Consider the following 24,748-nt stretch of genomic DNA (forward strand, 5'->3'; position numbering starts at 1 on the left):
CAAGACAGATTTGTTCATTCTTCTGGCAGTCCATGGTATATTCTTCACCAACACCATAATTCAAAGGCATCAATTCTTCTTCAGTCTTCCTTATTCACTGCCCAGCTTTCACATGCATATGAGGTGACTGAAAATATGACTTGGGTCAGGTGCACCTTAGTCCTTAAAGTGACATCTTTGCTTTTTAAACACTTGAAAGAGTTCTTTCGCAGCAGATTTGCCCAATTCAGTATGCCCTTTGATTTCTTGACTGCTGCTTCCATGGGCATTGATTGTGGATCCAAGTAAAATGAAATTCTTGACAACCTCAATCTTTTGTCTGTTTATCATGATGTTGCTTATTGGTCTAGTTGGGAGAATTTTTGTTTTCTTTATGTTAAGGTGTAATCCATACTGAAAGCTGTAGTGTTTGATCTTCATCAGTAAGTACTTCAAGTTCCCTTCACTTTCAGCAAGTATATACATATACCTGCTATAAATTTCTCTGCTTAAAAGCACATTTAATTTACTTACATTTTTCTTAACCTTTCCTCCTTTTTCTTTCGTACTTGTGTCTTTTGCTGGCCTTGGGCTGTCAAAAGCTGTACTCTCACTTCTATTTATATGTATATTTGTAGGTTAAAACTCTTTCAGACTCAGCAAGAAAGAAATTATGTATTAATGGCAATGTTTAATAAGGATTCGTATGGTGGAGTCAGGCTGTTTTAAAAAGACACAAAGAACAGCACTATATTATATGAAACCACTGTAAAACCAAAAACCAAACCCGTTGCCGTCGAGTCGATTCTGACTCATAGCAACCCTGCAGGACAGAGTAGAACTGCCCCCTACGGTTTCCAAGAAGCAGCTGGTGGATTCGAACTGTGGAACTTTGGGTTAGCAGCCGCTTAACCATTTAACCACTGCACCACCAAGGCTCCAAAGAATAACATTATATTAAAATAAGTGTTAACTTCAATAATATCAGAAATTCACCGAGGTTTTGGAGTTGAGTCTCTTCCTCTTTCTCAGTAGGGGTGACCCTTTAAATGTTTCCATTTTTATTTGTATTTTGTAGATATTCCATCCATCCTTCCTTCCTGCCTTCTTTCCTACCTACCTACCTACCTTTATTTCTTTTTAAATTTTAATCAAGGGAGGACAGTGGCAGCTGCAAAGTAGCCAATATATTTTCAAATCACACAGACCTAGAGAATAAATTCCTTGAGTCAAGATACATAGTTTTTGAGTGTTGAATTCTAACTATCTTCCATTTAGAAATTCAGAGAACTAAACGGAGAACGGTGATACATTGCTAACATGTCGTCTACAGTCAACAGGAATTAAGAAAAATCATTAAAATATCTTGCTTTCCATCAAACACACTATTAAAATGTAACATTGCTATAGACTTTTTCTGACCCCTGGTGGCACAGTGGTTAAGATCTCTGTTACTAACCAAAAGGTCCGCAGTTTGAATCCACCAGCCGCTCCTTGGAAACCCTGTGGGGCATTCTACTCTGTCTTATAGGGTCGCTATGAGTCGGAATCAACTCGAAGGCAAAGAGTACCGTACGTGTATAGACTTTTTCATTGGTATTAAATTTTGCTCTAGATATTTGTGATGAACTATTATTAGCTAATTTGACAAGCAACATTTCTAATTTAAAATTATTTTCCAATTTATTGGATAATAAGGAAAGACAAAACATAACCTCAATCAGATTAACAATTTGGTATTTCCAGTGTGAAATCTAAACTGATTCGAAAGTAATTATACGTCCAAAACAAACAAACAAACCCATTGGTCTAGCTGTGAGAATTTTTGTTTTCTTTATGTTAAGGCATAATCCATATTGAAGGCTGTAGTGTTTGATCTTCATCAGTAAGTGCTTCAAGTCCTCTTCACTTTCACAAAGTATATACATACATCTGAGTTTCATAGCGACCCCTATAGGACAGAGTAGAACTGCCCCATAGGGTTTCCAAGGAATGGCTGGTGGATTCGAACTGCCGACCTTTTGGTTAGCAGCCTATCTCTTAACCACTGCACCACCAGGGCTCCAATTATGCATCAGACGTCCGTTTATACCATCCATCTACTAGCAATATAGTTCTTCGGGAAATAATTTCACTTGTTCCTGTCATAAGTTTGCCTGGTTTGAGCATCAATTTGTAATTTTTTTTACGGACTCACAAGGGAAATTTTTCAGTGACCCAAATCACCCTCAGCCTGGTTTTAAAATGGGCTAGGAAGTAAGCTCCCATGAGGCTAGGGGTGTACCTCAGCATCAAGCACAGTGTCTTACGGAGAATATGGGGGGCTCAGCTAGTATTTGCTGAATGAATGAACAAACAGTGAAATTACAGTCAAATTTAATTAAATAATATTTTTGAACTTGGACTGTAAGTATTTTTAAAGTTCTCCTTGTTTTTGTGTTAGGTGATCAAGTAGCTTCCTGTAGCCCTCTCCCTAATGACGTCTGCCATCATGAGCGATGACTTAATTTCTTTAGCCCAGGGATGTGTACCTTTGTACCAGAATTCCAACTTGACAAATAGTCGTTAACACGACTTAACAGGAGGGTCAATGTCAGTTATCTTATGTCATTACCATGTTGCATGATCCATTGCTGCTTTAAACATGCTGCATGACTATAAATGCAACTCTAGTCTTCTTTACCTAATTTTGAATATTAATAGGGAAAAAAATCCCTAATTAAACTGACTTTCCTATGGTGGAGTGCTGAGCTTGAAGTCAGAGATGTGGATGAGGTCAGATTCTACTATCCATCAGTTACCTGTGTGAACTTGACCAAAATACATAACCTTTCTGGTCCTTTACTGGTAAATAATACCTAACTCAGTGGCTGTTGTTGGAACTAAGTAAGATAAGAAAATATAAAGTACTCTACATACATAACGCATTTTTTTTGCTATGCAAATTTCAAGGGAAATATCTGTATTGTGGACTTTTCTTGACTTGTATCTACTTGAGAGTGAGTATATTTTCACGAGAAATTAATGGGAACTGACACTTGGAGCTTATTCTCTTTGTGACCAAATCTAGTCACATCAGGATAATACTTGATCAAAATGCTTGCTTCAAAGCAGTTGGTTGTGCCCAAGTAGAGAAACTTCTAGTGACAACATTTAGTGACAAATTAAGTCAACTCAAGGGACCCACTTTGCCAGTCACCCTTGTATATGTGGTCCAAGCCAAGGCATGTATCAGTGCACCCATTTTTGTCCTTTTATGATTGATCTCAACCTTTGGGCTAAAACACTCTTGTGGCACTTTGCACTGGTTGTTGAGATGGCCAGAAGAATCAAATTAACCATTCCTGGGACTGTTATTTTGAGTTCATTCAAATAGTCCTTACTCATTGACATTTGTCCATGGTTACTGAGCTAGGTAACAATGAGTGAAATCTCCCAGCAGCAAAAGCCTCCAAGTACCCCTCAGGGAACAAATCTACTCATGCACTGCTGTGTGCGCTGGGATGTCTTTTACATGGGGTACACAGGAAGTATCTGAAGTTACATGACTATCAGTTTTACTGGTTAATAAGTAATATGAAACATCATTTTTAAATACTGAAACATATATTATGGAATAAAATGCATAATTTCCATGAATTTGTAATGTAAAACACTAAAACACAAGACTTCAAAGGACCTCTGTGCTTGGTATGTCCCCAGACCATCCCAGGCATACACGTTCATTCCCTGCGTTAGGTGCAGTTTATTCAAAAGGTTTAGGAAGCTCTGCACAAGTGCATCCTGGGAGCCCTCAGTCCCCACACTGCCTCACTGTGAAACACCAAAGTCAAAGAATTTTTTAGAGGAACATTTTCTTCTTTCCTAGCTGAAGACTTTTCGCCAAGATGGTCTAAGAAGAATTGAAGGAGAAGCTTTCCATGGCATGTTCTTGAACATTTTTTTAAGAATTAAACAAAAATGCTTTAGCTTGAAGGGGAAAATATTTTAGGTAGAATGCTTTCAGGCAAACACAATCGGGAGGGCACGGTTTTAGATATTAAGCATTCTAGAGTAGGGTTCTCAGTAGCAGAATCACAGAGACATGAAAGATGAGCATTAGTGAACTGTCAGGGCAATAAGACACATCCACTCATGCAGACAGATAAATGAAAAAAATTGAGATTCATCAATACAGAGAAATCAGAAAATAATTGCTTCGTGAGGCTATGTAAAGACGATGGTTTTCGTAACTTGCTATTTGTCTAACAGCAGATATTCCTGTTTGACTCTGAAAAACTATATATATATATATATATATATATATATATATATAGAAAAATTCAAACGCTCTAGATTTACAAAAACTGATTAACATTTAGTTTTAGACCTGAAATAAATACACATAATGTAAATATCAATGATGGATGACTATAAGCTCTTAAAGGTTATGTTTTGAAACAAACATAAAAGCCAGTAAGAAATTCTAAACACAGTGGAAAAAGGAAATGTTTAAACTTATTTTTAACAGTTAGGATCTCTTGGATTTCAACTAAGATCAAAATCTGATTTCTTATCTAAGATATAATGACCAGATTCTGTTAATAAAGAAATGTTATTCCTTAAAGCCCTCAGTTAGATTCTAAATATTTGGACTGGTTTTTTTTTTTTTTTCCTTTAAAAATAGAATAAAATTTAGAATCTTTTTTTTTCTTTAAACCATAACTTGTGCTTGAAATTTGGCCTAGCATTTTCCCGAGTATTCCCTGAACTATGTACACACACGTACAAGACTCATTGCTCTGAGGCAAAGCCTGGTCATTCCTGAGAGACCAAGGAATCAGATTAAAGTCTTAAAGGAGCTTGGAAATCATTTTGTCTTGGTTTTTGCTCGTGGTAAAACGGAGATTGAGAGAGGTTTTAGAGGCTCATCTAAAATCACACACCTGAGTAGTTGCTTATCTGGAGCCAGAGACTTGATTTCGTGAGCCGAGGTGGTGAATGACCTTGGTGTTCAATGACCTATGATGGTTCTAGCACAGATTTCACCAACTGGGCAACCCTCCAGCAAAGTGACTTAACTCCTCTGGATTTCACTGTTTTCAGTGAAAAATGCTGGAAGTGTGGCTCTCTACACGGGCAATCCTGACTGCTTCCTGGGAGGGGGTGGGGACTGTTGATTGGAAATGCATGAGGGTGTTTCTAGTTGTTGCACTTACTGGAAGGTGCCACTGGCATCTGAGGCTCTGGGTCCTGTAATACTTGTTCTGCAAAAGGAACAACTGTCCCTCTCCAAATGGCAGTAATGCCCCCAGCCCGCCAACTGAGAAACACCGGGTGACCCATTGCTAGGCCAGGCTCTTCATGGTACCTCATTTCCACACCCATCTCTGGCGATGGTGGGGTGGGGAGTGGGATCTCATTTAAATGGCTCTGCTTTTAGTTTGTCAAAAGTCACATCTTGGAACCCTCGTTTTGGCATATCTGCATTCTATTTTTAGATCTTTAGATAGAAAAGGTCATGTTGGATACAAGTGGAAAATATAGTCATCTGTAGATGGCCAAAAGATAATTTTTTCTTTTTAAAAAAGAACTGATTTTTAAATGTGGAGTGCCATTTTTTTTTTTAAGTTTAGTTGCACAGTATAACCTTTGAACTATTTCCAGTTTTTTAAAAAATGCATTTTTGTAAGAGGGGGTGGCATAATATATAATTTATTGGCAAAATTTCACAATTGAATTCTAAATATTTGGATATCTGGTCATTAAATCTTGCCTATTTTCATGACTTATAAATAAAACCACAAATGCCACAACTAAGCAGAAGCAAAAAAGGAAAATGCACCCTATGGATTACATCACAAGTAAATAAAAATACTGTATTCCTTTAAACGAACGTACAGAATGAGCTTTATAACCGAAAGCAAGATATGTGAGATGGTTTAAGAAGAGGTTGCAGTTTTGCAACCGGAAGTCTGTACAGCTCCTCCAGGCAGTAGTCGTGAAGGAAGTACCCGTGTCTCAGAAACGTGTTTCCGTATGTTCTTGACACTTTTGCATCCCCGGCCCCGTTATTTACAAAGTTACGCATTTTGCAAGCTCAAAGCACCTTGCTCCTCGTAATTATGAAGGCACGCAATGACACTTCATCCTTTCATGTGCAAATTCTACAATTAATCGGAACATAAAAGTTAAAAGCTGAAAATCTGTCTACAATTTGAATGGAAAGGATCAAGAATGTCAGACATTGCAGAATACCGGTTCCTAATACAGCTCTCTTTATTTGTTCACGGTTCTTCAGCCGTTTTTGTTTGTTACAAAATTCAGTCTTGACTCTTTTAAACAGTACTGAAACTAAACTGTTCAGGCCATGCAAAAATAACATTTTATGCACTTTTTTGCGGGGGAGGGTTTCCCATGTCTTAGTTCACAGGCATTATTAACTGTGTTTTAAGAAACAAGTTTTTTTTTTTTTTTTTTTATTGCTTTTGTAACTAGTCACATGCTGGTTTCACGTGTGGGACAGTAACCTGTGTCTCCTGGGTTGGAATGAATTTCTGGGGCAAATAAGTGGTTTTCCATCTTGCACCCTTCTTGACTATTGTCCTTTTTTACTTCACCCCCAGCATGGTAACTGTCTTGCCTACAGTTGTGATCTGTGTTCTGGGGGCAGGAAGAGCCAACAGAGGCCTCTTCTCTTAAAGGGTCTCTGCCATCACTGGGCTTCTCTGCAAAGCAATTCGGGCTGGCGTCCGCCTGCTTGTCCTGCCTTGCCCCTTGGAGCTCCAAGAAGTCATCGTCTTCGCCCGTGTCTATTTCCGTAAAGCTCCTCCTCTCTCTTGAAGAGAATGGGAACAGTTTTTGCTTGGGAAACCGAGGGGACAACCCTTTGGCAGGTCCCTGACAATGTGTTGAGACCTCAGCGCCCAGCAAAGGTCTGTCCCCCTGGGGGGAGTTTTCTTCTAAGAGGATGGTGCTGATGTGCCGAGGGGCGGGGAGCGAAAAGTCAGCTGTTGTGACCGGCAGTGGCCTGGCTGTGCTGGGTGGGGTTTGGGGGGCACTGCCTCTGTTTTCCTTAAAGTTCACTTTGAGGGACCTGGACTTTAGTGGGTTGCTGCCTTTTAGGGAGCTCTTGGGGCTGTCGGTGCCATTGTCAGACTGTAAAGGACTGTGAAGCCCACACGGGGAGCCGCTGGCATTGAGGTTCACAGTTATGTCGACTGGAGCATATTCCAATGTGGCATCCCTGACAGCAGGCCGTTTCTCTCTGGCGAGTGTCGGAAATGGGGGACCCCTGGCTCTTTGGTGTTCTTCTATCCCTGGGAGGTCGGTTGAGAACTTCATCTGCAGGTGGGAAGCGGAGGGCGGTGGCAGGGGTGACCTCTCGGTCTCCGTGAAGTCAGTGGCACAGCTGGTGAAGCTGTCCATGCTGGAGGTGCTCTTCATGTCCATGATGACCTCGGTCTGCGCCACGGCCAGCTGCTCCTGTGGGCAGACCACTTCCTCCATCTCGATCTCTTCTTCATACGCAGATGGCCTCTCGGGCTGCTCTTGGCAGTTTGGGTTCAGGTGAGAGTGAGGCTGTGTTTTGGTGATTTCATTGTACAGCATCTCCAGTTTCTGGGCACTCAGGTGCTGTGGGCTGGATGAAGAAGTATTGTTCAGCTGCTCGTGGGAGTCTTTTTGGCTAACCTCCTGGTATTTATTCTCATATGACTTGTTGGAGCTCGTTTCTGACAGAGCCTTCCTGGCCCACTTCCACCGGCTTGGGGATAGGTGATTATCATCAGCCGAGTCCTTTGTATTGGCTGACTCTCCTGCCTTCTCCACAGTGACATCTATCAGCTCCATACTTCGAGCAAAGGCATCTTTTAAGTTCATAGAAACGATGCTTCCATTCCTTTTGGCCCTCTCAAGAGCCTCTCTCCTTTTAATTGCCTTCTCTTGGCGTTTCTGCTCCTTGTAAAACTCAGAAAAGTTGTTCACAATGATTGGGATGGGGAGGGCAATAACCAGAACCCCAGCAATGCAGCAGAGGCCACCCACAATTTTCCCTAATAATGTTTTAGGGTAAATGTCACCATAGCCCACAGTGGTCATGGTGATGGTGGCCCACCAAAAGGATGCAGGGATACTGGTGAACTTGGTAGCATCTTCATCCTTTTCAGCAAAAAATACTAGGCTGGAAAATATCATTATCCCCATAGCCAAAAACAGTATCAACAAGCCCAATTCGTTGTAACTCCGCCTGAGGGTGAAGCCCAGAGATTGCAAGCCTGTTGAGTGTCTGGCGAGTTTGAGTATCCTGAGGATGCGCATGATTCGGAAGATCTGCACCACGCGCCTGACGTTCTGGAACTGCAGCACATTCTTATTGGACTCCTCGAGGAAAATGGTGACATAGTATGGCAAGATGGCCAGCAAATCAATGACGTTTAATGGGCCTTTAAAGAACTTCCATTTATTTGGTGAAGATAGGAACCGTAAAAGGTACTCCATGGTAAACCAAGCAATACACACAGCCTCGACATGTGCTAATTGGGGGTTGTCACTGGGTTGTCCATATTCATCCATTTCCTGCAGCTCTGGTAGTGTGTTGAGAGACAAAGCAACGGTGGAGAGTACGATGAACAGGATAGACACGATGGCCAAGATCTGGAAAAGAGAATAAAGTCCAGGTTAGCCAAGCTTTATAGCTGCTTAGGCAGCTAGAAGAGATATAGATTGGTGATTCTGTAAATGATAAGGAATGCTCAAAGCTATTCCAAGATAGTTTTAAAAGGTAACTTTTACTTACTAAAATTCCCTAACCAAATGCATTTATCCTTTATGAGTTCATTTCACTTATAAAATTACGGTAGTACACATTTAAATTCTAGGGCCTAAGTAATTTGAAAAAAAATCCATTCTCCCCCCGCAGCCCATTATTCTTAGGCACGTTTGTATGGATAGCCACACAATCGTGTGGAGTAACTTTTGGGGAGTAATCGTCTTTTCTCTCTTATTTATCTATAATTTTTCTTCCTTAACCATCTGGTTTGTGTTTCCTTAAGTCAATTGCCTTACATGCTACATAAGCTACACAGAATTCATACTCTCTAAAAATTTTATTCTACAACCAAAAACACGAACGCAGACCTACACACAGAGAGAGAACACGGCCCTCAGGATAACAACGCTTCTCATAAACATCGTATTTAAGCGCTAAGGATTGACGTAAGACCCTGTGGAGTGCAGTTCTATTCTGCATACATGGGGTTGCCATGAGTCAGAATCAACTGGACGGGAACTGGTTTGGTTTAGTTTTGGATTCACATCAGAACCAAGTCAAGATAGCCTTCAGACTGGGATGTGTGGACTTCTGGCCAGCTTCATGTGGGAAAGGAAGGTTATGACCTAAAGAAGAGCTTGAAAAATGTCTGTGATGATCTTGGTGCAGGGCATACAGTCTAGGCAGAGGAAGAGCAGCACACTGACAGACGTGGAAGAGAAAAGGAAAAGCTCAGTAAGAAGGGTGGATAAGTAAGAAGGATAGAGTGCCTGGGTTTTAGAGTCAGATAGCCTGAGCCCTGAGTCTAGCTTTACTGCTTTCTGTGGGATCATGGCCAAGTTTTTTATCCCGTCTGTGCCTCAAAGGCAAATCTTTTGAATACGGACAATACTCATAGCTACTTCACAAGTTGTTGTAAAGATTACTAGGCACAAACAGGCATTGCTAAGTAAATGGAAGCTGCTAGTATTATTAGGGGCTGAAATGACCAGGACTTCAGTATGAAACTGGGTGGTGCAAATGGTTAATGTGCTGGGCTGCTAAACAAGACCACCCAATGGTACCTCAGAAGAAAGTCCTGGTGACCTACTTCTGAAAAATCAGCCACTGAAAACTGTATGGAGCAGAGTTTTACTTTGACACACACGGGGTTGCCTTGAGTCAGAATCGACTTGACAGCAACGGTTTTTGGTTTTCAATCTGGAAAGACTAAGGCCAACAATGAATATGTGGGAAATCTGTAAAACCATCAAAGATGTTTACAGCCCAAGTACAGATTTCCTCACCACAACCCAAGGGGCAAACCATGAGGATTAAGGTTTGAGGTCAATGGAAGAAAGCACTTCTTTGCTTAGTAAATATCGTGGATCTGAAATATAAGACTCTGGGCGGAGTAGGTTAGGTATGGTTTAGTTTCATCTGACCTTTGCCAAAAACCTTGGGAGGTGACATGGCATTGGTTGTAGTTACTGTATGTAACCCTGAGAAAAAATTCGCCACAGTGAATGTTTCACTTAGAGATTCAGCATCTAGTAAACGTTTCAAAGGACAATGATAAAACATCCTCAGGCCACACAGCCCAGTAAACATCAGACTGAAAAGATTAGTTTATTTCTAACTCACATTAGGAAAAACTGAACTGTAGTCCACTTGTTCTTCTTTTCCCCTCCATTTTTTTTCTCTTTATCCCTTTAAATTCCTCTATTCCTGGGTTATTCTCCTTTCTCCTCTTATGCCTCCTTTATACCTTTCATTGTTTTTTTCTTCTCTTTCCTCCATTAGAATGCTATAAAGTAAAACCATAGTATAATCTATTTCAGATGTTAAATAAAGGTTGACTGTCCCTTAAATGAAAAACAGTATTTTATTATTAGTGTTTTATATATATATTTTTAAACTAAGCTAAATACTTTTACTTGGGTGAACTTCAGACTTTTCTTAAAAAAACTAGATTAATGAATTACAACAGAAAAAAGGAAAAAAAAAAAAAAAAGGTTCTCCTAATCTACTCTAAGAAATTGTGAAGGCTAAAGTTATAACTCTTCTTAAGAAGGATTTAGATAAATTCATGGATAATAGATACAGGTGGCTTATTAAAGGCAAGTAAGGAACACTCACTTTGAATCTTCACCATTAGAGGACAATGGCAGGGTGACATCTATAATATTATGTCATTAAAATATTCCTTAGGAAGTGTTGGTTTGATCTCATAAATTCTATGCTCTTACCATAATGAAACAGGTCCCTCTGTGTATTTTATAGGACCCAGGGAGGTACAAATGGTTTGCACTCAGTTACTAAATGAAAGATTGGCAGTTCGAACCCACCCAGTGTTTCCACTAAAGAAAGTCTTCTGTAAAGATCATAGCCAAGAAAATCCTATGGAGTTTAGTTCTGCTGTGTAACACATGGGGTCACAATGAGTTGGAATCAACTCAATGGCAATGGATTTGGTTTTTTTGGTGTATTCTATAGGTCACACTGTTGCTTATGTGCCTTAGGACATTTTAAGTATTCGGGCTGTTGCAACCATTCTTGGACTGATAATCTGTATTCTCGATTTTCCCCATCTTATTTGTTCACCTGCCCATTTTTGATACCTCTTACTGATGGTTATCATTTCAAAGAGCAAAGAGAAAAGTAGAAATGCAAATGAATCCATTCTATTACCTTCCAATATTTGCATAAAGGACAAAGCAAAATGTCCAAGGTGGACAATCTGTAGGTTTTGGTTTCTCTTGACTTCGCTATCAGATCTAGGTTATAGATCATTTTATATTCTGTAGCTAATTTTGGGAGGGAAATAATGGGACAGTGTATAATACTAATGCCTTGTATAGCTGATTGCAACTTAACAAATATGGCCACCTTAAATACTTGGAAATTTAAGATATACACAAAATGGTTTGGAGTACATTTTTGAAGAAAAAGAATTACTAAAGAAAAAACCAAACACTCAAACCCTTCATAACCCCACATTCTTATTAAAGAAACCATCAAGTACTGAAATAGATTATTTTCTCTCTCATGCTCAAATTCAATCTCAGTCACCACTCATTTGCTTTCAGCTTAAGAAATGGCTTAACTATCTTGTAGAGCTTGGAGTTCTCCCAGGAAGACAACATTTCAGACAAATTATTCAAATATATACCAAAGATGTTGTGTGGCACAATAAGACAAATGCAAGTTTATTGTCTTCTTGTAGAGGTTTTTTTTTTTTTTTTTTTTTTTAAGCACAATAGGTATAATAAATGTAAAGTGTTGCCCTAAGCTATAGGACAAACTTCTAAACACGGATGTTTACTTAAGTATAGAAAATTCTTATAGCATTAAGGTATTGCTTCCTTGATCTTAACTATGCACAAGTGAGGAAACTTGACTGACTCATGTTTTCAATTCCTGTCACCTCTAACAATTGGCCTCCAGAGTGGGCAGGAGTTGAACTTTCTTTTTTTTTCCCCAGCTCTAATAAACATACTTATGTTTATACATGCCAAGTGAAGCGGACATTCTGAGCAATTATCTGTGTGATGTTGGTCAAACCGCCTTAGGGATTTGGGTTAGGTCATCTTCAAGGTCCCTTTCACCGCTAGCATTTGGTAATTCTCTGTCTAAAATAGTTTGCTAATTCCGGTCATGTCTGTAAAACAAAACAAAGACAAGTCACAATTGATCTTGTCATTTTGTTGGAATGGCCAAATAAAATTTTGTTGCTAAATAAATAAAAAGTTCAAATGGGAAGGCTTTGAAAAATATTGTACTGAGTATGTTTCAGGCATTTTGTTACTGTGAACAGAAATTCTATCTGAATAAATTCCCCCCATTCCCCCGGATCTCCGGGATAATTACCTTAATTCTTCACTTAGACACAGTCATTCACAGGGTCACATGGGCTTACGAATAGGGCTTCCAGCCTTTGCATTAGTAAGTACTCAGTAAAAGTTGGTTGAATTGATTTCTGTTTGTGAGGGGAAATAAAGTAGTCAAAAGCTCACCTCAATTGCAGCAACTGCTGATTTTATATCCTTTGAAGATAACGGGTGTTTTGTGGTGGAAAGAACACAGAACAAGGAATTAAGACACACGGCTCAACTCTCTTTGGCCATGTGGACAAGCCAGTTCACTCTCTGAGTCTCAGTTTCTTTATCTGTAAAATAAGGTGTCTCTTATTTGTCTTACCTGCCTCAGAAGGCTGTTAAGGATTAAACTAGGGCATGTACATGAAAGCAAACTGTAAAATGTAAAGTATGATTTGGGTAAGAAATGCTGGAGATGTGTCTGGAATATGCCTTTGGCCAGCACTGAGAGGGAATTAAAAACACTTAAATGGCTTATACCCCACTTAAATATAATTCCTGACCTATTTAGTGTTCATATTTTTAACGTGTTCAAACACATTCTTTGATCTGAGCAGTGATCTGTATGACAAACCCAGGCAACTGCATCTTATTTTCCTTAAGATTGAACCATCTAGTTTGCCAATATTTATCGAAGAGTTGGACTGATGTTGATTTAGGTGAACTTGGCCTGCCTCATTCTTAAAATATGAAGGAAGTTTTCTAGTGTGGGCCTTTGTGGGGTAAAGAATTTAATTTCCCCAAAGTATATGGTCTTCGTCTTTGGTTCCTGAGAGATAACCTCTAAGACCGTGGAATTTCCTCCAGTGACTGAAGTTCGATGAGGCCTCTAGACCACACCTGAGGGCTTATGACTCACGTAGAGTGGGGGCGGACCATTTTTATAAGAACCACCACATGACGCTAACTGCATGATGTCTGCTGAGTGGTATCAACTGACCTCACAGGAGGAGGCTGGCTCGAGGTTGAATTCAACCCATGAGCCGTAATTCAATCATTGCCTATGTAACAAAAGCACCAATAAAAGCTCTGGATGCTGACTCTCCATTAGCTTCCTGGTTGATGAAAGACATCAGGTCTCAGGAGGATGGTATGCCTTTTTCAGGACATGGAAGCTTCATACTGGCTACCTTCCCTGACCTTGCCTTATGTGTCTCTTCTTTATGCTGGTCCTGATTTGTATCCTTTATAATAGAACTGTAATCATAAGAATCATAAGCATAGCACTTTCCTGGGTTCTGTCAGTTGTTCTAGTTTATTGAATCTGAAGGAGTTGTGGGAGCCAGCAGGTCAAAACTGACGTGGGGTCCTGTGGACCCTGAGCTTACAGCTGCCATCCTGAGGGGGTAGTAGGAACCTCCAAATCTGTAGCTAACAGGTCAGAAGCAGGTGTCATAAGGATTCTCAAGCATATGGTTGACAACTGAAATCTTGAGCAACTTGTCAGTCTGGAGGACCGTGCCCTTTAGTGAGATTCTGACCAGAGTTCTAAACAGGTTTGTATTACACCCAAAAAGCCTTACAACTTTCTTGAATAATCATTTGAAAATTTCATATGAGACAGTTTTATTTCTCAATTTAGATTTTTAAATTAAGGAAGGCAAAGACTACCTATTTTATGTGTAATTCCTACAGTGCCTAGTAAGCACTTAAAGTCATTTTGAATAAATAAATAATCAGTGAAGAAGAGAGAGGTTCACAGAACTACAGAAGATGAGAATAAACCCTGGAGAAACCAAATGTTTTCTAATCATCTTTAGAAGGAATATCTCCACATGCTCCACACCACTGGACTTCCTAGAAATTTCACTGAGATGGAAGCCACCTGAATTTTTGTTAGATTAATTTCCCACCCTCTAGCATGCAATTGTTTTACCGATAAGTCCAGAGTCATTGACAATTCTTCCTTATTAGGTCCAATCAGGAGCCCTGGTGGCGTAGTGGTTAAGAGCTTGGCTTCTAACTAAAAGGTCGGCAGTTTGAATCCACCAGCTGCTCCTTGGAAACCCTATAGGGCAGTTCTAGTCTGTCTGTAGGGTTGCTATGAGTCAGAATCGACTTGAGGACAACAATTTTTTTTTTTTAAAGTCCAATCAGCATAATGTTATCAATATAAGGGAACAGTGCGACGTCTTGTGGAAGGGAAAGGCAATCAAGGACCCTATGGACTAAATTATGACATAGGGGTGGAGAGTTGATATATCATGGGGTAGGACCCTGAAGGTGTATTGCTGGCCTTGCCAGCTAAAGGCAAACAGCTTCTGGTGGTCCTTTGAAATAGGTATGGAAAAAAAGGCATTAGCCAGACCATAGCTGCATACCAGGTACCAGGAGATGTATTAATTTGCTCAAGCAGTGAAACTACATCTAGAACAGTAGCTGCAACTGGAGTCACCACCCGGTTAAGTTTTTGATAATCCACTGTCATTCTCCAAGATCCATCTGTTTTTTTGCACAGGCCAAATAGGCAAGTTGAATGGGGATGTGGTATGAATCACCACCCCTGCATCCTTCAAGTCTTTGATGGTGGCAGTAATCTCTGCAATCCCTCTGGGAATGTGGTACTGCTTTTGGTTTACTATTTTCCTAGGTAGCGGTAGTCCTGTTGGCTTCCACTTGGCTTTTTCTGCCACAGTAGCCCTTACTCCACTTGTCAGGGATCCAGTGTGGGGGTTCTGCCAGCTGTTGAATACATCTATTCCAATTATGCAGTCTGGAACTGGGGAAATCACTATAGGATGGTTTGGGGACCCAATGGACCTACTGTGAGATGGACATGAGCTTAGACTCCATTAATAACCTGACCTCCATATGCCCCCACTCTGACTGGTGGGCCACAGTGATGTTTTGGCTCTCCTGGAATTAGTGCCAGTTCAGAGTCACTATCTAGTAATTCTCAAAAAGTCAGATTATTTCCTTTTCCCCAATGAACAGTCACTCTTGTAAAGGGCTGTCGATTCCTTTGGGGAAGGCTGGGAGAAAGATTAATGTATAAATTTTTGGCAGTGTAGTGGGGTCCTTTCTCAAGGGGACCCAGCCTTCCCTTCATTCAAGGGGTTGTGGGTCTGTAAACTCACTCAAGTCTGGGAATTGACTGAGGGGCCGTAACTCTCTTTTCTGGCAATTTGAGTTAGGCTGCTGTTCATTTGACCTAGAATTCTTCTGCTTGTACAGCTCAAGTAAATATTTAGTAGATTTCCTATCTATTTCATTCCTAGTGACACCATGACTAAGTAGCCAATGCCTTAAGTCCATATACATCACACTATTCTGATTAGTGCTTTGACTCTGCTGCCCATTACAGTAACCACGCACATCTTGCCTTTGTTGATTGAGTGTCGCTACTTGGCCCCTACCACCAGGGGGTTCAATCAGCCCCATTGTAGTTAGGTGTCTTAATTAAGTTAAGGCAGTTCCCACTATCAAGTCTGACTTACATTAAATAGCAATCATAGCAGTATTCAAGGATGTTGGGGCTTCCTTCACAAATTTGTTCCTCACCGTTGTGGTAAAAGGTGTGTCCTCTAGTCACTCCACGTGTGGGTCTGTGGGTCTAACCTGATAAATCTACTCTAACATGCTAATTTCCCTAAGCCTTTGGATACCTCCTACAGTATACCAAGGCAGGTCTGGTACTTCGACTTGATTTAGTGTAGGCCACCGCATAATCCATGCTTCAGTGACCCAATCAAATAAAATATTAGATCCTTTCCTAACCTCTTCAGCTGAAATATTGAATGAAGACTCTGTCCTTAGTGGGCCCATAATCAATAAACTCAGACTGATGCATCTTTATGTTCTTTGCACCATTATCCCACACCCTTAATAGCCATTCCTACACATATTCCCCAGGTTTCTGTTTGTACATATTAGAAAAGTCAAGCAGTTCTTTTGGAGTGTAGCATACCCCCTCTTGGGTCACACCTTGTACTTCATCTTTTGGGGCTCCCTGAGACTTAAGTCTAATTATAGGTCTAGAAGCCAAAATGGGTGATGGGGATGTGTCTTGAGAACATTCAGCATTGTCTTATAAGGCATCTGCCTCAGGCGATGCCCCAGGCAATGACTCAGACAAAGGCTCTTCAGACATCACAGGTTTAATCTCATCAGGGTGAGGAGAGGGTGGCTTAGCAGACAAAGATGAAATAAGCTCTTCAGATGGGAGTGAGAGGGCTAGTTCTGTAGGCAGGAGTGATTCAACGAAATTTAGGGGATCAGTGTCCTCAATTCCTGATTATCTGCCCGTGTGTCTCCATCTCAAGTTTCAGGATCCTATTTATTCCCAATCAGTGCCCTCATTTTAACTTCAAATACCACTTGAGGTTGGGAATTCAGTTGGCGTTGTAATTCAGCCATCTTAAGATAAGACTCTGAATTTTGTTTTTGGCAATATCAGCTCTGTTACTACAAGAAATAAGGCTTTCTTTCAAGGCACACGTGCAAGCTTTGAGGTCGTTGAAACGGCACTTGAGCTGTGACTCTGAAGCCCTGAGCTTATCTCTTTCTTTTACCACTTTGTCTAGTGAAAATAGGACCAACCAACCAGCTTCCTTATACTTCTCATTCTGACAAAAGTGTGGAGAGAGCCTCGCCTCTCACCAATACCTGATCTACCGGTGATGATATTTTGTGTATTTGTATTGCCACCTCATGCCTCATGTTGGCAGTGCCGTCTTTACTACTGGAAGCAAAGTTATCAATATCACGAAGACTAACCAGACTTGAGAACCAATTCAGAAAACTCATCCTTACAGCTTTGTTTCTCTAGAACCACTCTTGGAACCAAATGTCTTAGGCTGGGTTCTCTAGAGAAGGAAAACTTGTGAAGGGTATGTATATACATATACATTTATCTCAAGGAAATGGCAAGTCCCAAGTCCACGGGTCAGGCAACAGGCTGGAGGCTTTTCCTGACTCACGTTGCTGCAGAGGCTGACAAACCCAAGATCCACACATCAGATAGCAGGCTGCTGGCTCATGGCTGTGAAGGCTGATGAATCCAAATCAGCAGGTAAGATGGCAGTTGTTGGCCTAAGTCCCAAGAACTGGAGGTTAGATGCTGACAAGCCAGATGCAGGATCCAGAGCAGAGCAAAAGCCAGCCAGCTTTGCCAGAAAGTCCACATATATTGGATGCAGGCCATACCCTCAAGGAAACTCCTTTTCAACTGATTGGCTGCTTACAGCAGATCTCATCATGGAAGTGATCACATTATATCAGATCTCATCATGGAAGTGATCACATCATTATACAACTGCCAAGCTACATCATAACTGCCAAACCACTGAGATTCATGGTCCAGCCAAATGGACACACAACCTTAAGCATCACATCACCCCAGTAGGATAGTTCTTTGTTATTTTCAGTTGCTTCCATGTAGTCCCAAAGTCAGCCTAAAAGCTTTAACCAGTCATAGAATTTTAACAATAGAAATTAATATTACAAATAGCTTATTCTGAGGTAATATACCAGCTTTACAACTTCAGTCACGTAATCTCTTCCTAGTTTTAAGCTCTACACTTTTTATTAATCCTTTTCTTTTTTCATTATGTTGAGAAGATTACCACTCCCCTCCCACCCCTCTTTTAAAACCTTATTTTTGAGAAGGCTGCTTTTGAGTAGATATTGATATTGGCTTTGGGTTTCACATTCATAGAAAGATACATTTTCTTGAAGAAAAGTCTTGCATTCATTCTGTTTTACATTTCTTTGCTGAGTATAATTTGGAGTTTGTAGTTAATCCAGTTAGTGAAGTGGTATTTCCATGTATAGATCTGGGTAGATTCAGATTTGTGCCACTGAGAAGAGAAAAACTAATAATGTAGGCTATCCATTCACTACCTATATATAGAAGTAGATAACAAAGGGATACTGCATGGTTTAAAATCAGGAAAGCTGTGCTTCAGTGTTGTATTCTTTTACCATACTTATTCAATCTGTATGCAGAGCAAATAATCAGAGAAGCTGGACTATATGAAGAAGAACTTGGCATCAGGACTGGTGGAAGACTCATTAACAACCTGCAATATGCAGATGACACAACCTTGCTTGCTGAAAGCAAAGAGGACTTGAAGTACTTACTGATGAAGATCAAAGACTACAGCCTTCAGTATGGTTTACACCTCAACATAAAGAAGACCAAAATCCTCACAACTGGACCAATAAGCAACATCATGATAAACGGAGAAAGACTGAAGTTGTCAAGGATTTCATTTTACTTGGATTCACAATCAGTGCCCATGGAAGCAGCAGTCAAGAAATCAAATGATACATTGCATTGAGCAAATCGGCTGCAAAAGACCTCTTTAAAGTGTTGAAAAGCAAAGACATCACCTTGAGGACTAAGATGCACTTGACTCAAAATATGATATTTTCAAATGCCTCATATGCATGCAAAAGCTGGATAATGAATAAGAAAGACTGAAGAAGAATTGATGCCTTTGAATTACGGTGTTGGCAAAGAATATTGAATATCCCATGGACTGCCAGAGGAATGAACAAGTCTGTCTTGGAAGAAGTACAGCCAGAGTGCTCTCCGGAAGCGAGGATGGCCAGACTTCGTCTCACCTACTTTGGACATGTTATCAGGAGGGATCAATCCCTGGAGAAGGACTTCATGATTAGTAAGGCAGAGAGTCAGCAAAAAACAAGACCCTCGATGAGATGGATTGACATAGTGTCTGCAACAACGGGCTCAAACATGGTAATGATTATGAGGATGACACAAGACTGGGCAGTGTTTCATTCTGGTGTACACAGGGTTGCTATGAGTCAGAACCAACTCGATGGTACCTAACAACATATGTGTATAATATATACATATATATCACTGTTCCATATAATCGGAGTAAAGCTCGGAGTAAAGCTCAGAGTAAAGTAAGAAAAAATTACAAATCCAATAGTTAAAATATAAACATTTTCATAAAAATGTAAATTAAGAATGCTGCATGTTCCACTTAATTAATACAAGTTTATTTACAAGCTTAATTGGCGAAAAATACCATGTGCATATAAATTATATATCTTAGATAGGTGTAGAACTAAGTAAGAAAATGAAAAGAAGCCGCCATCCCTTTTCATTTTATCAGTTTTCTAGTCTTTTGGAAAGAAAATTCATGAACACCTGAGGGAGAAAAAACAGATTTTGAATACTTAGGGTATTGACAGCTCTGTCCAGATTCTATAACATTTCTCCTTTTCCTATTGGAAAAAAAATGTCTTCTTTGCTCTAAGGACAATTCTAATCATAAATCTTCTTTTGGAGAGGGAGGCCTTACAGTACAGGTAGAAGTTTTCCATGTAGAAAAGGGGATATAGGGCATTATAGGCCAAGGGGGCAGAGTAGGCAAAGGCTTGGAAGCCTCCAAAATTACAGTGTGCTCAGAAAATTCCAAGTAATTCTGTATGGGTGGGGGCATCCATAAGGAAGCACAATATGGAGGAGTTCATGATGGTTTCTGGTAGTGCAGCTGCATATAGGGGTTTAGCTTGTATACTGGTCAGCTCCAGAGGGAACTGATCAAAAGATTATAACGTCAATGGTGCCTCCATGATCTTTGCAGTGCAAGACCTGTACAACCGATTGTAACAGCCTTGATTTCAGGGAACTTAGTAGAGTGGTGTGATTGGATGGAGGCAGAAGCATGGAGAGGAGTGAGGCTGAGATGCTTCTGGGAAGTGAGGCAGTGAACAAATTCTAAGGGGCACTGGATGCTATATGAGGAATTTGGTGGGCTTCCTTCTGTAGACCAGTTTTCTTCCAAGTGGGGTCCCTGGAGCAGGAGCAGCAGCATTAGGCAGCAACTTGTTAAACATGCAGATTCTCAGGCTCCTGTGCACATCTACTGAATAAGGAACTCCGGGGAGAGGGTCCAGACTTCTGTATTTTAACAAACCTTCTGGGGGATTCTGACGCTGCCTCAAGTTGGAGAGCCACCCCTGTAAGGAGGAAAAGTCATCGAAGGATCTCAAGCAAGGTGATGGCATACTCAGATTTGCGTTTTAGAAGGTTCACTGACTGCAGGTTGGGGGCTGACTGGGGTGGGGGTGTGACTGAAGACAAGAAGAGTCATCCTAAAGTGATTTAAGAATCCAAAATCAATGACGATCTGGAATCGGGGCAATGGCAGCAGAAAAAGGGAAGAAGGAGGTGGATTATAAAAATGTTTATGGGGTAGAATCTCAACCATCTTGGTCATAGAGAAAGAAGAGTCTAGGCTTCTTCGAGGTTGATAGTTTAGTTTACCAGGAAGATGGAGTCGCCCTGACAAATCTCCATTATTATTTTACGTAGGTAGAAAACTCAGAGATCCTTTTTAAATCGTCAATTATCTTTGAAACTAATATTTTCTCATATTAAAAATTCTAATTAGAACTTTAGGTTTTGAAGTAGCAAAATTTCTCTGTTAGAGTTAACAAATAGTTTATTGGTACATGAAAACATGAGACACACACTCTATGATTTACCAGAACTATTTTCTTTCGTAAACTTTACCTTAAGTGTACATTCTGAAATCACACAGGGCAAGGGCTGTTCCTGAAAGCACGCTCATTTGCTGAATTATTTCTCACTCACTCCAACTTCCAATTTCTGCAAAGAAGCCTTCTAAATGCCCGGAATTGAAGTGCCATTAAAAATGGGCTTTGTTCCGTAGACACCTAGTTGGCCTCCTCAGCTCATCAATCACCATTAACAGAGCACCGCAAGGATTTATTTCCACCATTATCTGCCTGTCTAAAGACTGCATCCCAGCAGCTTCAAAGCAAGAAAAAACAAAAGCTGTAATGCAATCATTATTTTTCCTTTTAATGAATCTCTGCAGTAAACCTCCTCTGAAAAGCACTTTTGGGGTCAACATCATTAAGACCACACCAGAGAATGCCAGAAAACAGAAGACATTCGAGGGTCACGGTGAAATGCAGCAGCTCTGCCATGGGAAAAGACAGACTGGAGGCAAACCCAGCTGTGATGGCAGATGACTGGCCTGGTTCATTTTACATCTGCGACTGGGTGATGGCTGGGGTGCTGTCCCAGGGCCTGGGAGCCACAGCATCTCTCAGTGATGCTCCTGTGGCAATGAGGGCAGGTTTCCCTCGCTGTGTGCTGCTGACCACCACAAACAAGGGCCTTTAATGAATCCTTCTTGGCTTGTTTTGGTAGCAGCCATCAGGACTGTGAACTGAATGCGCTCAAGCACTTCTGCGCTTACTAGGGATCCGGGAGGCGTTCATCGCCCAGAGAGGTCCTGCTTTTCATAGTTGTCTGATGTGGGCATTTTCTGCAGTCACAAAAAACACATTCTGTTATCTGCATACAGTGGCTCCTGGGTTCTTTTACTTGGGTAACTTAAGGTCTTGCCAATCAAAATATGGTCTTCGCACTAGCTGCATCATTTGGAGCTTAGGAGAATCGCAGAGCCCACCGGCAAGCCCACTGAGTCAGAACCTGCATTTTAACGAAGTGCGCATTTCCGCTGGAGAAGCACTAACCCAGGACACAGATGTATACCACTTTAAAAAAAATCAGATGGCGGCTCTTCTATACATTTTAAACCAGTGGATCTCAGTTCTAGGGGCGGGGTGGATGGGGAGGGGTGGCTCGGCTTTGCAACAGTATTCAGAGTTTCTGGGGTCAGTGGGTGTAGTTAGCGAGAAGAAAGCCTCACGGGCATGCTGAAATGATCTCGGATGCCACCCTTGACCTCCTCTCCAATCCTGCAGTTGACAGCTGTTGCTTTAAATGCTTTCATAATGAAATTTAACTTGGCTGGACTAGGAGTTAGATGAGCTGACTCTAGTCTTGGTTCTCCATTACTGGATTAGTAGCATGTCCTTAGTTAAGACATAGAGCTTCAGTTTCTTCATCTATAAACCAAAAAACCAAACCAGTTTCCAGTGAGTTGATTTCAACTCATGGTGACCCCATGTGTGTCAGAGTAGAACTGTGCGCTGCAGGGTTTTCAGTGACTGTGACCTTTTGCTAGTAGATCATCCACCTTTCCTCTGAAGTGTCTCTGGGTGGATTCCAACTACCAACCTTTGGGTTAGTAGCTGAGTGCTTAACTGTTTGCACCATCCAGGGACTCCTCTGCATCTAGAGACTGGGGCTAATCATGGCGATTTCATTTACATTACTAGCTTGTAGTGATGAAATTACGTAATGCAGGGGAAAGTGTTTTGGAAAGCATAAAATTTTATATAAATGCCAGTATTTTTATGATAATCAAGTACTTTTTTTTCATATGGACAATGGCGTTTTGGGCAGAATTTTTAACTATTGTATAATACTAGAGGTAGAAGAATTTTATTCTTATGATTTCCTGTTTGAAGCTAGCATATTCTTTCCCATGCAGTTGTCATTTAACCCATTTCTGGGGATGTTGCTGACTGATCTTGAAAAGGCTGAGAGAGATAAATGGTCCCTTTGAAGGTCAGGTTGTTTTGTTCAGTGAGAGGTCCAGTCTTTCAGGAGACTCAGAGCTAAGAACACTCAAAGAGGAATTACATTCCCTTCCAGAGTAAATTTCATGTTATTTGAAAAGAAGAGGAAAGTCATGGAGGTTTGGAACCCCAGTGAGCCAAAAAACAGTTTAATTGGGAGAAAATAAGTTGTATTTACTGTTGGAAGTAAATAGCTACGATTTGTTAAGCAGGTAATTAACACCTGCATTCTAAATAGCACTCGAATACAAGTTAGAACCTGTGGGTCCAGAAGCTGTAAAAGTCACTTATACCAGCAGGATGTCAGAGAAGGATAAATAAGAAAATACTACCAATAACAGATTAAAACAGGTAAGTCAGCAACAAGAAATTTCTCTGGTGTGAGGAGATTAAAACTCCCCCTTTGAAAACACTTCCTCTAATTGTGATTTGTAAGTTAAAAGTGCTGAGGAATTTTTATGTCCAGATAAAGCAATTTTTTACATAAGAAGCACTAGTAAATGAACGACAACCACTCCTCACTTACTGACATGGTTAGGTTCCAAAGGCCAGATCATTATGCAAAAGTAGGCATTATGCAAAAATGGAGGATGAGACCACATCAGGTCACAAAATGGAGGATGACTACATCATTAAATTAACTGCCAAATTACATCATTACACAACTGCCAAACCACTGAGAATCACTGCCCAGCCAAGGTGACACGTAACCTTAACCATCAAAATTAGCGTTGCTTTAGGCTTGCACCTCGGTGTTCGTTACTGTCAGATGTACGTCATTAATGCGCAAAATAGTCGGATAGTAGTATTTTTTCTGTTGTCATAAGTGCGAAATGTTGGATAACAAGACAGTCGATAAGTGAGGAGAAGGTGTAGGTATCCCCAGCTCCTAGGTATTCAGGACCCTAGTAAGCAGGTCCTGCCAAAACATGGAAGTAGCAGCTACCTAAGCATAGCTCCTTACAGCAGCATTTTTCAAACTATGAGTAGCAACCCATTAAAAAACAACAACAACAACAAAAAACCCACAAAAACACTTGCTGTTGAGTCAGCTCTGACTCGTGGCAGCCCCATGTGTGTCAGAGTAGAACTGGGCTCCACAGGGTTTTCGATGGCTGATTTTTCTGATGGCAAGGCTTTTGTCCTGAGGTGCCTCTGGGTGGACTTGAACCTCCAACCTTTTAGTTAGCAGCTGAACATGCTAACCTTTTGCATCACCTAGGGACTCCAGCAATCCACTGGTGGTTCATATATCAATTATGAGAGTCATAATGAGTAGTTTTTTAAAAAAAGATACAGAATAGATGAGAGTAGGTCAGAAAATATCACGAAGGGTAAGTGGTGTTTTGTAAAATATTTGTTGATTTATATATGTTTATGTGTATTAGGACATGATGTAAAAGGTATTTCTTACTACAAGTCGTGATTAAAAGAGATTAAAAACTGCAATAGAAGGATTGCCTGAATTCCTTTATTTGATTGTATCTCCTTCAATTTTCATTGTTACCCAAAATAATGGTAATAATAACTGTTGTTCTTGTAATTATTGTTTTACTTTGATGATTCTTATAAAAAAATAGCATGATCCTAGTTACCTCCGAGGTTCACCGCTCAGCCTGGGAGTGGACAGCCCCGTAAAACCAAATGAGACTAATGAGGTACAGGAGTCCAGTGACAAGGGCCAGAAGGCAGAAGGGGACAAGGAAGCTGGTGATAGGGAACC

The 24,748-nt window shown here is 40.6% G+C and overlaps 1 protein-coding gene and 1 long non-coding RNA gene across 3 annotated transcripts in view; both read right to left on the reverse strand.

Moving 5' to 3' along the window:
- Nucleotides 1–6,216: 6,216 nt before the first annotated feature.
- KCNB2 (potassium voltage-gated channel subfamily B member 2) overlaps nucleotides 6,217–24,748 on the reverse strand; it is a 463,942-nt gene continuing 445,410 nt past the window's right edge. Inside the window, exon 3 of one of the 2 annotated variants that reach the window (XM_012554450.2) lies at nucleotides 6,217–8,613. In XM_012554450.2, coding sequence (XP_012409904.1) covers nucleotides 6,457–8,613 — 2,157 coding nt within the window. In that variant the 3' untranslated portion in view covers nucleotides 6,217–6,456. The remainder of the gene's footprint in view (nucleotides 8,614–24,748) is intronic. The other variant, XM_023727743.1, reaches the window with a different exon arrangement.
- The window catches only part of LOC111819772 (uncharacterized), a 293,733-nt gene continuing 281,322 nt past the window's right edge, over nucleotides 12,338–24,748 (reverse strand). Inside the window, exons 5-6 of the long non-coding RNA XR_002823341.1 lie at nucleotides 12,724–12,753; nucleotides 12,338–12,368 (exon numbers count right to left, since the gene is read on the reverse strand). This is a non-coding gene — a long non-coding RNA (uncharacterized LOC111819772). The remainder of the gene's footprint in view (nucleotides 12,369–12,723; nucleotides 12,754–24,748) is intronic.

Source organism: Trichechus manatus, unplaced genomic scaffold, assembly GCF_000243295.1.
Source record: "Trichechus manatus latirostris isolate Lorelei unplaced genomic scaffold, TriManLat1.0 scaffold00018, whole genome shotgun sequence".
In the NCBI taxonomy this organism is placed as follows: domain Eukaryota; kingdom Metazoa; phylum Chordata; class Mammalia; order Sirenia; family Trichechidae; genus Trichechus; species Trichechus manatus.